Source organism: Oryzias latipes, chromosome 4 (assembly GCF_053564925.1).
Source record: "Oryzias latipes strain Hd-rR chromosome 4, Olatipes_Hd-rR_3.1".
Taxonomy (NCBI): Eukaryota; Metazoa; Chordata; class Actinopteri; order Beloniformes; family Adrianichthyidae; genus Oryzias; species Oryzias latipes.
Window position 1 is genome coordinate 16,385,255 of NC_136240.1, and position 15,225 is coordinate 16,400,479.

Sequence of the window (15,225 nt, forward strand, 5' to 3'; positions counted from 1 at the left end):
TGCACGTTTTTTTTTTTTTGAGAGCTTTTTTTTATTTTTTTATTTTTTTTACAGTTCTGCATATGGTGCGTGATTGGAACTTTAATAAACACAATAAACACATTCATCTTTGCTGATAATTTACTTTTTCTGCTAGTTCTGTGTTCAGACTTCAAGGGTTTCTGGGGGAAACCTTTTATTACTGTTCTCCTTCACTCCCTGCACCGCGCCTCTCACCTCTTGCACTGCACGCCCTCCCTCTTCTTACACACACATGCGCGGTTTCAGCAGCACATATAATCAGAATCAGAATCAGACATACTTTATTGATCCCACACATGGGAAATTTGTTAGTCACCATAGCAACTGACAGCAGAGGGAAAAAAAGACTTAGACTGAAATAAAAAAAAGCAAGAACAAAGAAAATGTAGCATAAATGCAAACATCAAGGTATTATATATACATCCTCATTCTACAACAGTTTCCATCTTGCGAGGAAATACATAAAATTTACTGCGTTCTAACTATTGATTTCCATTGTATTCTTTTCCATTAGAAGCTGCGTGCATTCTTGAGTGTGCAATGCGGCCGGCCTCCTAAGGTCTCCTAAGATTTTGTGTGTGTGTGTGTGTGGGGGGGGGGGGGGGGGTATGCAGAGTCCCAACAATGCGACTCCTGCTGCTTCATCACAGCGGTGATCAAAAATCCCACACCTCACAGCCCTAATGATGCAACACTCTTTCATGCAGCTTAAAGCTGTCCTGCTATCTATATTCATTTTTAGTTAAGGTTTAACTTATTCTAATACAAGACATCAGATATTTTTCTATTCGGAAGTTTTTACTCTTCAGGGTTTACCATTCCAACTTGGGTCTCCCAGGTAAAAGGTTCACATTATGTAACCACAACAAATCCATAGCATTTTGTCCCAAACAGCAATGGAAAGTGACATCAATAAGCTAAGAAATATATTTTTTTAATTTAATTATAAGTCCAAAGTGAGAGTGAGTTTTCTGTCCAGGTTTAAAATAAACCACAAAATGTCACCATAAGGTGTATTTTATGACAAATGCTTTTGAAATGTTTCCCATAAGCCAAGCAGCTTTATTGACAGAGGCCCCAAAAAATGTAGTTTCTAACTTCAATTCATTTCAATTTTATTTGTATAGCCCAAATTCACAACAACAGTCGTCTTGATGGGCTTGATGGCACTTGTATGAAGTGAAGTTCAGTTGTAAAAATTAAACTGTGTGACAGTTACTAAGAAATTGTTTGAATACATTTTTTTTAATGATTCTTCTTACACACTTTATTTCAATTTGGTTGTAACTTTTTTTCTTCATATGCTTGTCTTAGGACAGACTCATGAGACTGTAGAGCAAAATGAATGGATGGTTGGACGGAATGCTTTTTTCTTCTTTTAACAGTATGTAAAAAATAAATGTAAACTGACTTTTTTTGTGTTTTACCACTTTTCTCATCCTTATCTTTGTGGTCTGGCTCTGCTTTGGGTGAATTTTGACAGCGAGTTTGCTGAATGAAAGAAATTTGCTCATTTCTATGTCATCTACCAGTATTTATTTTTGGAAAAACAAATATTAGCCTCCTTTAGTGCACAAAGAATGAGTTTATCTGCATGTTTCTGTTTGTGGAAGGTCAGATCTTTCTGACATTCAACTGTTTTCTGTTACACATTTTTCAATCATTTTTTTCTTTTGTCTTATTTTTTTTCCTGGATTTTAACCATAAGACTGGTTTTCATTCAATTTAGAAACATCAAGTGTGACTTTCCGCCTCTCAAAGATAAGTGGAACAGTGGCACAGTGTTTCAGATCAATAAAAATAATTTATTTTCTCAATGTGGCAGACAATTCAAAAGTAACATTTTCCTACTTTATGGTCTGTTTCACCCTGTGGTTAGTGCACCACAACGCTCCAAACAGGCATCATCATCTGAAGCAGTTTCCTTTTCCTGGTAAGATGCTAAGTTATACAGCGAATGATTTCTGATCATCTGTTCAGATGGTGACTGGTCAGGGATTTGCAGCCTTCTGTTTATTTCCAGCTGTTCTACATGGATTTAAAGCTTGTGTTTTAATGGACATTTTTCATAGCTCATTTTGACCAAAAAGAAAAGAAAAAAACCCAGAGCACTCCAAGTTGTAACAGAAACCTGCTTTTGTTTGATAAAAAGCTTTTCCCCCCTTCTACTTTGTTAGAATTTACAAAGCATGGACATTTTTCCCGGTTATGGTGGTTGCCTATACTGACCAAACATCAGAGGAGGAACAAAGTGTGAAAATGTTTTATAAAAAAAGCAACAACATAAGACTAAACTCTAATGACTCCTGAAAAGATGGAAACATCTGATGTTTTAAATAATATATATATATCCATTTGTAGTAATTCAGTTGTGTGATAAACAACATAGAAAATGCTATTGTCCTTTATGGAAAAAATACAATACAGAATCTTTGATGTGAAATTTGACAAGAAGAATCATTTATCCTGGGACAGATTTTTGACCTCTCCACGGTGTTCTCAGTAGTAGCTGGGATAGGCTCCAGCAACTCTGCAACCCCCAAAAGGATTAAGCAGTTTTGGAAAATGAATGGATGGTTGGACGGAATGATTTTTTCTTCTTTTATGAAAAATAAATGTAAACTGATTTTTTTTGTATTTTACCAATGATTGACACACAAAAAACGAGATAATAGACATCAACCAGATTTCAAAGTTGACAGGAATAAAAGTCTGCGTTTCTTATGATTCCTTAACAGACTGACAAATGGAGATGGAAAGCTGTGGCAAGAGATGCTCTGATGTCTCAGAGCAGGTTCACCCTCTGAAATTCACCAACAAATCAAAAAGTTCTCTTTCAGCTTTTTGCCCAATCTGACCTTTTTTAAACTTGGCAGATGCATTATTAAAAGCATCAGAGGAAAGTTCTTTTCTTTACTTCTGCCTCCCTCCATTTAAAAAAAGGAATCTTTTTAAGCAAGTCCCTCCAGTGTTCTCGTCAGGTTTTGCTGCCTTTGAAAGGCGGTGTTAAATCAGTCTTCTGTGTTCTGCAAACACAAAGGCTAGTATGAGAAAATTACTGTCTTGAATTTGACAAAAAAATTACAGCACAAGTGAGAAACATCAAATCCTTGCTTGGATGTCAGAGGTTTTATTTTTTTTTTAAAAGTCAGATTACTTCAAGCTCATCCATGAAAAAGAGGTTTCAAAGAGCATCAACTCACTGAAAGCCAGGCTTATGATTTGGTAGACAAAGACATTCTGCATCTTTGGAATCATCAGGGCATCAATTTCAGGGGAAAACAGTGAAATTATGTTTTATGGAAAACTTCATAGTAATATTTTGAAACAAAATGGTTTTCAGTAAAGTGTCACGCTTGTTTGTCATGGGGTTGTGCCTGAAACTTCTTCATCAGACAAAGCTCCAAGGCTAATCAAACACACGTGACAGACAGAAAACAACAAAGAGATCATAAAAAACATCACCTGGATGGCACCACTTCCAATTAAACGCCTAAGGCAAAACTAAAGAAACAAATTGCAAAAAAAAAATGATAATCAAAAAACAGCCTCAGACAAGATTAGAAGATGATTTTTTGACATTTATGGATTTCAGGCTTCAGGAAATTACCAAGGATTTTTGACAAAAGTGAATGTTTGGTCTACAGCTCTTCTCCAGTTTCTGACTTTAGTAAAAACAAAAGCTTCTAAATATTGCTTCCATAACAGAAATCTAGCTTTGTTAAAAATAATTCAATTTGCCCCCAGTCTTTAGAGTTCGGCTCGGCTTTTGTTGGTACATCTGCATCTTGAAATTAACATAAAATAAAATTAAGAAATAAAGAGATTAAACCCTTAATGTATTACTTTGTAGCAGGGAAAATCTTCTGATGAAATGATCTGGGTCTGGACACTGGTGTGCCAGAGGTGATTAAAGCTCTGTGTAGCTGAAAATTTAGTCCGTTCTGTCCAGCTGTGCTAGAAATTACCTCAGACTGAGAAGTGTTGTTTCCAATAAGCACAGAGGTTGTTTGCATGCGAGACAGAGATCCAATGTTCCCTGTTGCCTCTGCAGCACAGAGGAGCAGTCAGCTGCATCGCTGTAACAGACCAATGACCATCAGTGCTCCCAGTGCTCTTCAACCACATTTGAGCCTCTGCTCTCCTGTGATCAGCTTGTTTTGCAGCAACTAAATGGGAAATTTTAAATCATGCATAAACCTTAGGCTATGTCTGTTTAGGTCTTTTTTTTTAAACACAGAGATATTTCCTTCTCTGTGAAATAGTGAAACCCTTATAGTATAACATAAAGAAAGGACCATTTTTGTGCTTCAAAATACACATATTGACATAACCTTCTCTCTGTGTATTTCACAGAAATATTATAAATAAGAAAATAAGGAACAAAAACAGAAACGTGTGAAAAAAAGTTTTGAAACATGCTTCCTCTTCTTGGTTGTCTGTCAGTCATTGTTTAACATTTCAACAAAACTGAAAACTTTCTTCAGTATAAATGAGACACATTTCCGAGCATTGTTTCTTAGAAAATAAGAGAAATGCTTTCCTGCATAAAAATGTGTTTTTCAACGTAAATCATTTTAAAGAATACTTTTCTATATATACTCTGTACCAATCAATGTGTACGTCAGCTAATAATATATTATACTTTTTTTAAATCAAAAGTTAAAATATATTTTGCCAACATTTTGAGTTAATAAAAAACCATGTATAGGATCACAGGGGTTTTCTGTTGATTATTGCCGGGCTAAAAGTTTTTTTTAAAGAAAAACTAAATGTATTTTTAGGTGTTAGATTTTTACCGACACAGTCCCAAAATCTGCCTGGATGCAGCTAATTTTTGTAAAACCAGAAACAGTTGACATGTCATTTGCATTAACTCCACCAGGGGCGCCAAAGAGGTCTCCCGAACCCTGAGAGAATTCTTGAATTGGATCCCAGAACGATCTGGCTCAGAGGTGGGAGGGGAACACAGCGTCTAAGTTCTGGAGGAGGCCTGAGCCGGGAGGTGACTGCTGCCCGTTGTGTGTTTTTTTTTATTGACAGTCTCCCGTTTGTACAACACGCAAATCTGAGCCAAACGTTCATTGTGCGCAATTACGCACGGGAACGACAGATCCGCGGCGTTACTCAGCGAGGAAACCCGCGGACAAAGGACGGCGGGCTGTCTGGAGTGCAACAACTGACTTGAGAGAAGAGGACTGCTGTTGGGGGGGGGGGACCGGGGACGGGATTCCGGAGTCGGAAGTAATTTTTTCTACTCTTTCCTTTGAAGACATGTAAACGGATTTTCCGAAAGGAACTTGCGTGTTTCGGGAAGGAAAATAGAAACCAGAAAGACTTCGTGTGTGAAATTAGTCCCGAGACCAGCAGACCCTTGGAGTATGGGGTAAGTTGAAAAGCAGAAATATCCCTTAGGTGTCGGGGAAAAAACAGTTAACTTTAATGACTTCCGAGCATGTGAGTCTGTTGAAGCGCCGCGTGTTTCTATTTAGACGCACACATATGACTGCTATCAGTTCACACATGACGCTGCTCTGTGTTTATGTCCCTAAATCCATATTATTTGGGGTGGATCCTTTCTGCGTAATCCTGACCCACTTTCTACAAAAGTCTCATGTTCGTTGAAGCCTCGCTGTCAGGGACATTTTTAAAGTCCGTAACTTTATCATAGTGAACGCACGGATGCACAGGCGGCTTCTGGGTGAACTCTGATTGTGGCGAAAAGCTTAGACCAGCCTGACACATACATGCCATATGAAATGCAGATGCGTTTTGTTGCTGCATCCTATGTATGGTCACGCGCACTGGTGAGTGGAATATGAGGAAGTGAGATTGGTGTTCAGGAGACTCCGTTGGAGTGTTTTGTTGGTTCAAACACACCTGAATCCTCCTCACTCCACACTCTACCTCTTCAACTCAAGAGAGATTTTCTAGTGCTGCCTACATGACAGTTTCATCAGGCTCACACTCCAGATGGCAGCCAAGATGACAATAAAAAGCAATCAAAAGGCTTCTTTTGTTGAAAATGCATCTAATGTTTGAATCTCTGCAGTCTGCGGGTGATTGGAGTATTTAAAAAAAATCTTGATAATTTACTAATTGCTGGACTTAAGCTGCAGGGTCTGCTGAGAGGCAGTGTTAAGAAAAATGTTAGGGATGAAACAAAATGTTAAGAAACTCGAAAGTCTTTACAAGAAAAAAACCCCAGACTCATCTGGAGCTTCAACTGGATGTGAACTTTGTGTCTTCCCTTTGGAGCAGGGATGCCCTGGTCCTCCAGATGCCACACTTAACCAGGTCTCCCTGCTCTGCTTGCTGCTGATTAACTGACTGTGATTCCATATTCTGACTGACTAAACACACCTCTCCCAGGTAAGCAGCAGCGAGCAGTGCAGGGAGAGCTGAAAAGCAGGCAGATTTGGTAGATCAAGGTGTTTGGAAGCTTGAAGAAGCAGAACATACTTTTGCCACTTGGAAAACTTGAACATCAGGGAATTAAATAAACCCCACATTAGATAAAGAAGCAGCATTAATGTTAGGGATACTTCAACAGCATCTAACCAATTTAGTGTTGATGTTTTTTTTAATTCTTTATTTTTCAGCAAACAAAACAATACCAAAAAAAAAGAACTAAACAAACAAATTGTGTCAATGTTTTTTTTTATTTTCTAAACAGGCCAGATTCCTAAAATAAAAGACGCTTTTTTGAGCATGTTTGTGTGTTTTTTTTTTTTTTTTAGAAATGTATGTTTTTGCGATTCTTCTAAGGTTCTAACTTGAATCTCTTTTGTATCAGTGGGAAAAAATGACTTTTTACAAGGCTCTAAACATAAAAACACACAGATTTATCAAAAGTTCATGTTTTTAAGCTGTTATCATTTGATTTTGTAATCTTCAGAGTGGTAAAAGCTATGCAGTGAATATATGAGTCGGAGAAAAGCACCTGAACTCATAAGCACCAGAAAAAAGGAGAAAAAAAATCACCCCAATCATTTGCTTGGAGTCTGCACATTACTTTTCTCTGGAACATTTAGAGAGATGTAGACGTTAACAGTCATTATTTTATACTGGAGACGAATCTGTTGGTGATAAAACTGTGCCACAGTAACAGCACCTTTCTTAAGTTTATTTAATTTATACTTTCACTCTTATTTACTTCTTTTGAGTTGAGAAATACATCAAAGTACATCTGTGATTGTGTTGCTTCTCACTGCAGGGTTTTGCAGTTCTGAAACTCATCTGACCTTAATCCAAAAAATTTTTTTTAACCAACTTTGTATTCTAACTGTGGAAGCACAAAGTGAGAAAAAAAAACATTTTTGGATCAATATTGGGAAGCATTGCATCATCAGTAGTGACTAGACTGCATTACCTGATACACTCTGCATCTGCAACATCTAACTGGACCTTCTTTCTTCTGCCGTTCTGCTTCAGAGGAGTAATCTGCGGGCTGTAAAATGTACCCGATACACCGTGAGAGGTATGAACGCACCGTCACCTCTGTGTTGTGGCTCTGCATGACAGAGAAGGGCCATCCCACAAGCTCTGGTTTCCTAAGAGGTGATGCTGAGCTTCAGATCACTGCAACAGAATCTTCCCTCAGCAAAAACTGCCTGAATGCTTACAGCTTTGCCGTTCATGCATAATTTACTAGAAAGTGCAATGAATTTAGACATTTGGCCCCAAATAAATAAGTAAACAAATCTGACAAGTGTAAAAGTATCTTAATATTAATGAGTTTCTTGCTGAAAACTTTTAAATGAGGGCAGGGATTAATGGAAGAGTCAAGTTTGCCTTTTGGAATCGAGAAGTTGAGCATAAAAGTATTTGGTCACTATTTACTACTCTCAGAATCAGGTATTTGTGGGGATTGTTCAGCCCGTCTCTACATCATTCATTTGCCTTTTTATTAATCCATCATCATGTCAGACCCGATGTTAAACTTTGCCATCATACTTTGTGGAAACGGCATCAAACGGTGGATGTTAGAGGAATGCAGGCTCCGTGTTTGTCTTGATGTGAGCATGCCGCCACGGCTCCCGCTGTCATCGCCTTCTGTCCCTTTCATCATGTCATCCTTCTGTCACTTGTTCCCCTGCAGCTCGGCTGCTGCATAAACTGTTGCTCAGTGTCACTGCTTATAGGAGCTGCGTGCCCCCAGCATGCTTTGCATGCAAAAATAAAAAGTTTGAAATCGTGAGAGCTCTCCTGTGGATATTTTGTGTTTAACAGGGAAAGGAACTTTTGATTCCCTGCTGAAACCAAAGCAATGATCAGTCTATATGTTTGAATAGTAGGTTTATTTGAACAGCAACAAAATATAAACACCGAAGATTTTCAACAAAACAAGTTGTAAAAGTTATAAATTACAAAATGGAACTAAGCGGCAAAAGACTTGTTTGTATTAAGTGTCGATGTGTTTTTTGTACCGTATGGGTAATTTCTTTTCAGATTAACTGACATCTCAGGAGGTTTGTTTTCTCACTTCTCCTGGTAGTTCATTTTTGTGTCAGTTTTTTTTTTTTTCTGCTGACATTTGGGAACTTGAACTTTCACTTCCTCCACAGATTAAGGTCTGGAGACTGGTGTGGTCATTTTCTGCGTCTTTTTGAACTTTTGTTACCATGGCTGTGTTTAAGGTCCATATTATGCTCAAATATCCATCCTTGACTGTTTTTCAATATCCTGGCAGATGGAAGAATACTTCATTGTAAATGACCTTTCCCAGTTCTTGATTTAATTCCTTCTCCAAACACAGCGAGTTCAGATGGAGCTCAAGATGCTTTCTTTTAGTCTCATTCAACCTCACCACTTTCCCCCAGTCTACTCTCAATCAGTGTGTAAATTTGCAAACTTTACATGCACATGTGCTCTCTTAAGGGGAGGTGGGTGGTGGAGGGCCTTGGAGGTGCCTTGAGATCATTGACAGGATCCTTTCATGGACTGCTGGGAGGATTTCTTATCTCTTTTTCACTGAAGCTGAAACTCTACAAGGCCAAAAAGACCACATTGCTGACATTGTTAAGCAGCTTTTGGTCTCGACCACGATGGAGTCTTTGAATTCTGATAGATTACTTATATCATAACAGGTGAATTTGATACAAGCAAAGAGCGTAGATGAAGATATTGCTTCTTATTTTAGATCATGATCTGTGTAGGAGACACATTGGTAATCTCTATAAATTTTCTTTAAAATTATTTTTTCTGGATTTCTTTTTTTTGAAGTTATAGACTGATCATTCCCTAGCCAGTGGGCAAACATAAAAAAATCCAAAAAATGCTTTTCTCCCTCTGTAAGAGAGCATTTCCCGCTGATGTTCTGAGTCTAGAATAATCAGCTTTGGCAGACTCTTTTATGCTTTAGTGCCACTTTTTGTACCATTGAAAGCTCTGATTGTAACTCAGGTTTCATATAAACCACCTCGTGACATGCTCACCTTTCAATTCATTTGCAGATAGATGCACTCAACGTGCATTTATCTGCTCGCTGAACTCAGCATGGAAATATTCTTGATTTAGAGTTATTAATCTGAATTTATTAACCAATTTACTTGATTTGAAAATCCATTAATTATTCACCGTAATTCATTTCTCTCACAAGAGCAAAGCCTCTGCTTGGACTCCACCTGTTTAAAAATCATGCTGTGTTTATTCTACGGTAATGTCCGGGTTTCTGCAAACCTTTTTTTTCCCCACTGCTTGCTTGCGTTTGTTTTTCTCAACTGATCATTTTATTTAAGGTCCGTCTGTTGTCTGTGTAGCATATCAGTGTAGCTCACAGGATACTATTTTTTTTATTTTCAGATTCTGTAATAAGATTAATTTACAGTGTTTTGGCTGAAGCCTGGACCCCTGAAAATGGGTTTATCTTTTCTGTGTAAGGGTCACATAAAGTGCATTATATGTACAGCTCACTGCACTGCACAAACCAATGACTCACAACCCGCTGATACAAAGAGAGCAGATTTACTGCATATTTACTGCAGAGTTTGCCTCAAAAGAACATTGAAAAAACTGTGCAGCAGTAAAAGAGGATATCGTTTTCAAAAGCAGTTTAAATAAAGCTTTTTTCTAAAAGTTTCAAGCCTGTTTTCTTACTTTAGGGATGTATAACTACTGCAGTTTAGCAACTTTTTTTAGAACAGGACTCAGCATGTTTTGCACTTTTACATAATTAGCTATTTACACCAGAAATTGAGACAATTCTAGAGTTTTTGTAGTCCGCAGTTGATCTGAAACTCGCTTTTAAATAAATGTAACCACTTTATGCGCATCACTGTGCTTTCTAGAAACTGTCAAGTGTGTGTCCTGCTGGTCAAGGAGAAACCAGCTTCTCTGCTCCTTAATTGCTGTTTAGGAATGATTTGCAGTAGCAGGAATAAGGAGTCATCCTTTTATGTGCGGGTTTGCTTTCCTTTACTTCAATTTGTGGTTATGGAAGCATGAATAGAGATTTGCTCTTTCTCTTTTTCTGCCTCTCTGACCTTCATACTGAATGCAGACAACACATTGCCTTTGTGTCAACTTCACAATTCATGACAGCAGCAAGTTATCTTCCCAACTCCTGCAAGTGGAGCTGACCTTCACATTAGTGCAGCAGCGCTCTGGTGCAGGATAATGAGAGCTCGTGGTTTTTTTAGTTCTTGTTCTTATCAAAGAAAACCTGCAGTCCTTCAGAGCCTTCCCCGCTTTCCACACCAGAGAAGGAAATGCGTCTCGCTGCGTGTTGCGGATTGTGACTTGTTGAGTAGCTACAGTGTGACTTGGCGTTTCCCCCTTGCTGGGCTATTTTTGTTCAGAGTTGTAGCGGGTCATGTTGCCCAACAGAGCTGGAGCATGGATACGAACTCTCAGTGGTCAGAGGAAGTAAACCCTGAAGGAGAAGTTCTTTAAGAAGAAAAAAGAAAACGTGACAGCAGGAAAAGAAAGGCAAAAGCTTCTCTGGGATGCCTGAGGCCCTCAGAGGATGTAATGCTACATTCAGTCGGTGAAACATTAGACCCAGCCTCGCAGGTTCAGTTTTACATGAGATGAACTTTTCCAGATGGAAGCAGAAAGTAGGACTCGTCTTTGTTTTATGTGGGTCAACGCAAACTGATTACCTGTGATTAATAAAGAGAGAGAAAACAAGAACTCACAGCTTTTTTTCTCGCCCCTAAACCAGTAAATGGACGTCTTAGTGAGTGTGGATAAAATAAAAAAAGAGTCATATGCTTTCACTGAAAAGTGAAAAGACCGGCAGGAAAGTAAAATGAGTTCCTGGGCAGAAATTAGTGTTATTGTGCAATTTTGCAAAGTGTACAGTTAAAAAAGAAAGGTCACATCATTAAAAGGCACTTTTGTGGAAGGTAATAGAAATTCTCCAAAATGTTAATTAAAACCAGACCCTCAAAAAGAGCCACTTTGTACATAGCCTTTACATCTGTGCCCATAGTAACTGGTTTATGGGTGGGATCAGAGCTTCTATGCTTTAGTGCTTTTTTCATGGGGTTTGTATGATTTAAAACCGTTTGGTAACCGTGACGCCCATTTCTGCCATACAAAACACAAAGTGGCATGAAATTGAAGATCTAAAAGACACATTAGGAGACTCAAAGAAGTTTTGTTTTTGAGTAATCAGTTTTTAAACTTTTAAAGTTCCACTCCGATCATCTTATGATCTATTTTCAAAGCGTTCTCAGTGGTCTTTTAATTATGAATATGCAGTTTTTTGGCAAAATAAAAAAACCTGTTGTCTTCTAGTACATAGTTTCTACAGAACGGCATGAATTCATTAGAAATTCACCTCGGACTTGTGGGTGGACTGGTTGGCACAGAAGTAAGCCTCCACTGGTATCCCATCATCTCTTTGTTTACACTCTCTCCCTCTAGTTTACAGCCCCTCACAAGCCCAACCTAACACTACCACTGCTATCCAGCAGTACAGTTTACAACCGTATGCCAGCTCGGATGAGCACGCACATGGATTGATTGATTTGATTCATTCATTCATTCATCCTCTAAGCTGTTTTGTACCTTTCGGGGTCACAGGGCAGCTGGTACCTAGCCTATGCGGGCGAAGGCTGGGGACACCCTGGACAGGTCACCAGTCTGTCATAGGTGATTGATTGATTTTCTGCAAGTGGATGCATCGGAACAGAGCAGAGCAGGGAACTTGTTGCCCACTCTTTGTAGTTTACTTTTTTTCGTGTGATCCTCATTCACGATTTGAATAAAGAAATACTCAAAAGTGGAATTTTAAGCTTAGTTTTCTTAATATATGTCCTACATTATGAGAAAAATGCTATAAGAACATGTTATAAACATGCAGCTGTGCCTTCTGAAAAGACACAAGATATTTTCCCTTTTGTCTCCCGTTCCTCCTAAAAATTCAGCTGTCTTTCTGCTGAGCCTAAACTTTTGAGTATAATCTGTAAAAGTTGGCTCTCCCTCACAGCTTTCCAGATCACACGCAGCTCAGAGGCCTCCGTCCTTAAAGTTTGAGGTGTACTTTCCTAATAAGCGACTGGTTGTTTTTGACCACAGGCAAGACAGGAAGGCTTCGCTTGTGTTTTCTGATCAAAGGTTCAGGCTGGTGGTTGGGTATCAAGATTAACACGACAGATGAAGAGCAGTCAGAGAGGATTAAAAAAGTAAAGGACTGGGGCAACTCGGCACAGCTACAGTGTGTGTCTGTGTGCCAGTGTGTAGCGGCAGCAAGACATTAAACCACATTTTTGAAAATTCTACACCAGCGCTGTCATTTCTGACTTCAACTCAGTATTTTTGTGTGTTTTTAGAACATGGAAGCACGCTTGGAAAGATAAATAATTAAAAAGTTCAGAAAAGTTGTACTTTTCCCCTGGTGATGGAACAAGGTTGTCTGTAGTGTTGGATTTAAAAAAGAATGAATCAATTCAAATTGATACTCAAGTGGAAAATATAAAAAAGGATCAATCAAACCCATAAATCTATTTGTCTGTTTGTGTTTAATTTAGGAATCAACAATTTTATCAATTAAAATTTCCAGTCATTTTTTAATCACCATTCATGTGAAAACAGATTTTCCTAAAATAGTTGTGTGAAGAGAAATTTGTAAAATAGATGAATACTAAATCCAATCACATGGTATCAGAAATCAAAATGAAATTGGAACTTAAACTTGGCACCAAAACCCAACCCAACAAGTTTGATCTAAGTTGTGAAACATCTTATGACCTGTTGAATAAGGTCAAGAAACATACATGTGTATAAGATCATTTTATGATGCCAAGAAAAGCAGGATTCCTAAGAAAATAGGTGAGCTCCTCTGTAAATCTTTAATTAGAAAATTCAACATAATAGGTCAACAGAACATTAGAAAATTGCATAAGCCAATCTGTAACTATGGATCTATATGCCCTACAAAAGCATATTGCGGGCATAAAAGAATTTACACAATGATGTTTTGCATTGTGAACCAATGTATTCATCATCAAAAATTCTTTCAAGTGCAGAAAGTAAAAAAAAGGTTTCTGGTTCTAAAACAATATTTGAGGTTCTAAAACAATATTTGCACACCTGCAAAGGCATTTTATGTCTTCAGAAGTGTAAAAACAGTACATTCACACACGAGAGCTTTATCTACAAGTGTACAAACAGACCTGCAGACAAACTCAAATTACAACCTCAGACTTTTGACATGAACATTTTTTCTGGATTGATCGACAAATCAGCACCTTTCTCCTGTCACCAGCAAATTGGCGTTCCTCCTCTGACTAGAATTTCTGACGGCAAAATGTTACACTGTTTACTGCAAACAGAGTTTTCCAGGATTTCTGGTAGTTAACTTTACTACTAAATCCTAAATCCCATTTCTGTCTGGCATAATATCATGTAAGAAATGCTCAGTTAAACTGACCTGTAAGAAAGGGCTGTGAAATGCAGTTAAATTATGGTGATGCCAGATGATACGGTTCCCATTTGTGTTTGAACATTTTCTGCCTAATTAAGCAGCTATGTTTGCAAAATGATCAAATGTCCCCATCTGAGTCTAAGTTATTCCTCAGAAACACCTGAATGTTTTTGGTTATTAATACTAATTTCCTACCTGTATGCAGACAAACACAGAGAAATGTGCAGTTTTGGAGAAATTCCTGCTCTAAAATCAGCTCTTTGTGCCACTAAATTACCAAATGTCCACATTAAATAATGATATACTCATTTCCATGCAGCTTTATTAATCGTGTCGTTATTTTGTTTGGTTATAATTCCTGACCACACAATGGGCTGGGGTTAAAATCAATATTTTTGAATTGGAGTTGTTGCAGGTTTTTTTAAAGGCTGCTCAGTAAGATGATCTGAAACAGGGATGGAAGAAATCAAGATCAATAGGAAAAGAGCAAACGCACACATTTCTGGATGCTTTAGAAAACTGTGAGAAATTTGAGATATAAAGTGCCCTAGCCACTTATGTTTTTAACCCCATTTTTTAAAACGTTGCATTTGGTACTACATGCAGTTAATGGGACATGTTGAATAGATTTATTAATATGTTTACTGTTTGTAAACATAATAAGGCATTGATTCAAAAACGCAATGAGATAAATTTGCTGGCATAATGAAATGAATTGCATAATTAACTTTTAGAATAAAAAAATCTATAATCATCAGTCAAATGTTGAACATTTTGCAACGAGATTTGCTAGTGATTGACAGCATAGTGATTCTCCTGTGACAGGAAAAAAGTGCTAATTGATCGTTTCAGACAAAATATTCAATGTTGAAAGTCCTTGGTTGTTACTTGATTTTGTGTCTGTAGATCTATGTGTACTTATGGAAAAGTATTTAAGCTGTTTTAAGGACCTAAATAATTTTTCTGTAGGCTGAAAACGGTTTATTACGTGCGCAAAAAGTTTCTGCAGCTGTAAATCTTTTTTTTTGGCATATTCTCAAACATTTTTTTTTCACAGATACATTTTTATTGTAAATGCAGGTAATATCCTGCAATTGCATCATTTCATTGTGCAGCTGCAAAACTTTATTACATGTGTGGTTATCATATTAAAACCAAAAATACTTTTAAAAAGTAGTCCACATGGAACAAGTCGATAAGTTTGATTAGCAGTACACACAGTTCAGCTTACAGTTCTGCAAAATCCAGCAATAAAAAGTCGTGACTTGATGTGAATTGAACAAAAAGGTGATGCTGTTTCTGAGCAACAGGGAAACAGTGTATCATTACCA

General features: G+C 37.7%; 1 protein-coding gene across 2 annotated transcripts in view; it reads left to right on the forward strand.

Moving 5' to 3' along the window:
* Positions 1-4,940: 4,940 nt before the first annotated feature.
* LOC101164469 (homer scaffold protein 3) overlaps positions 4,941-15,225 on the forward strand; it is a 53,083-nt gene continuing 42,798 nt past the window's right edge. Inside the window, exons 1-2 of one of the 2 annotated variants that reach the window (XM_011474031.4) lie at positions 4,941-5,407; positions 7,456-7,501. In XM_011474031.4, the coding sequence (XP_011472333.1) occupies positions 7,479-7,501 (23 nt within the window). In that variant the 5' untranslated portion in view covers positions 4,941-5,407; positions 7,456-7,478. The remainder of the gene's footprint in view (positions 5,408-7,455; positions 7,502-15,225) is intronic. The other variant, XM_078945872.1, reaches the window with a different exon arrangement.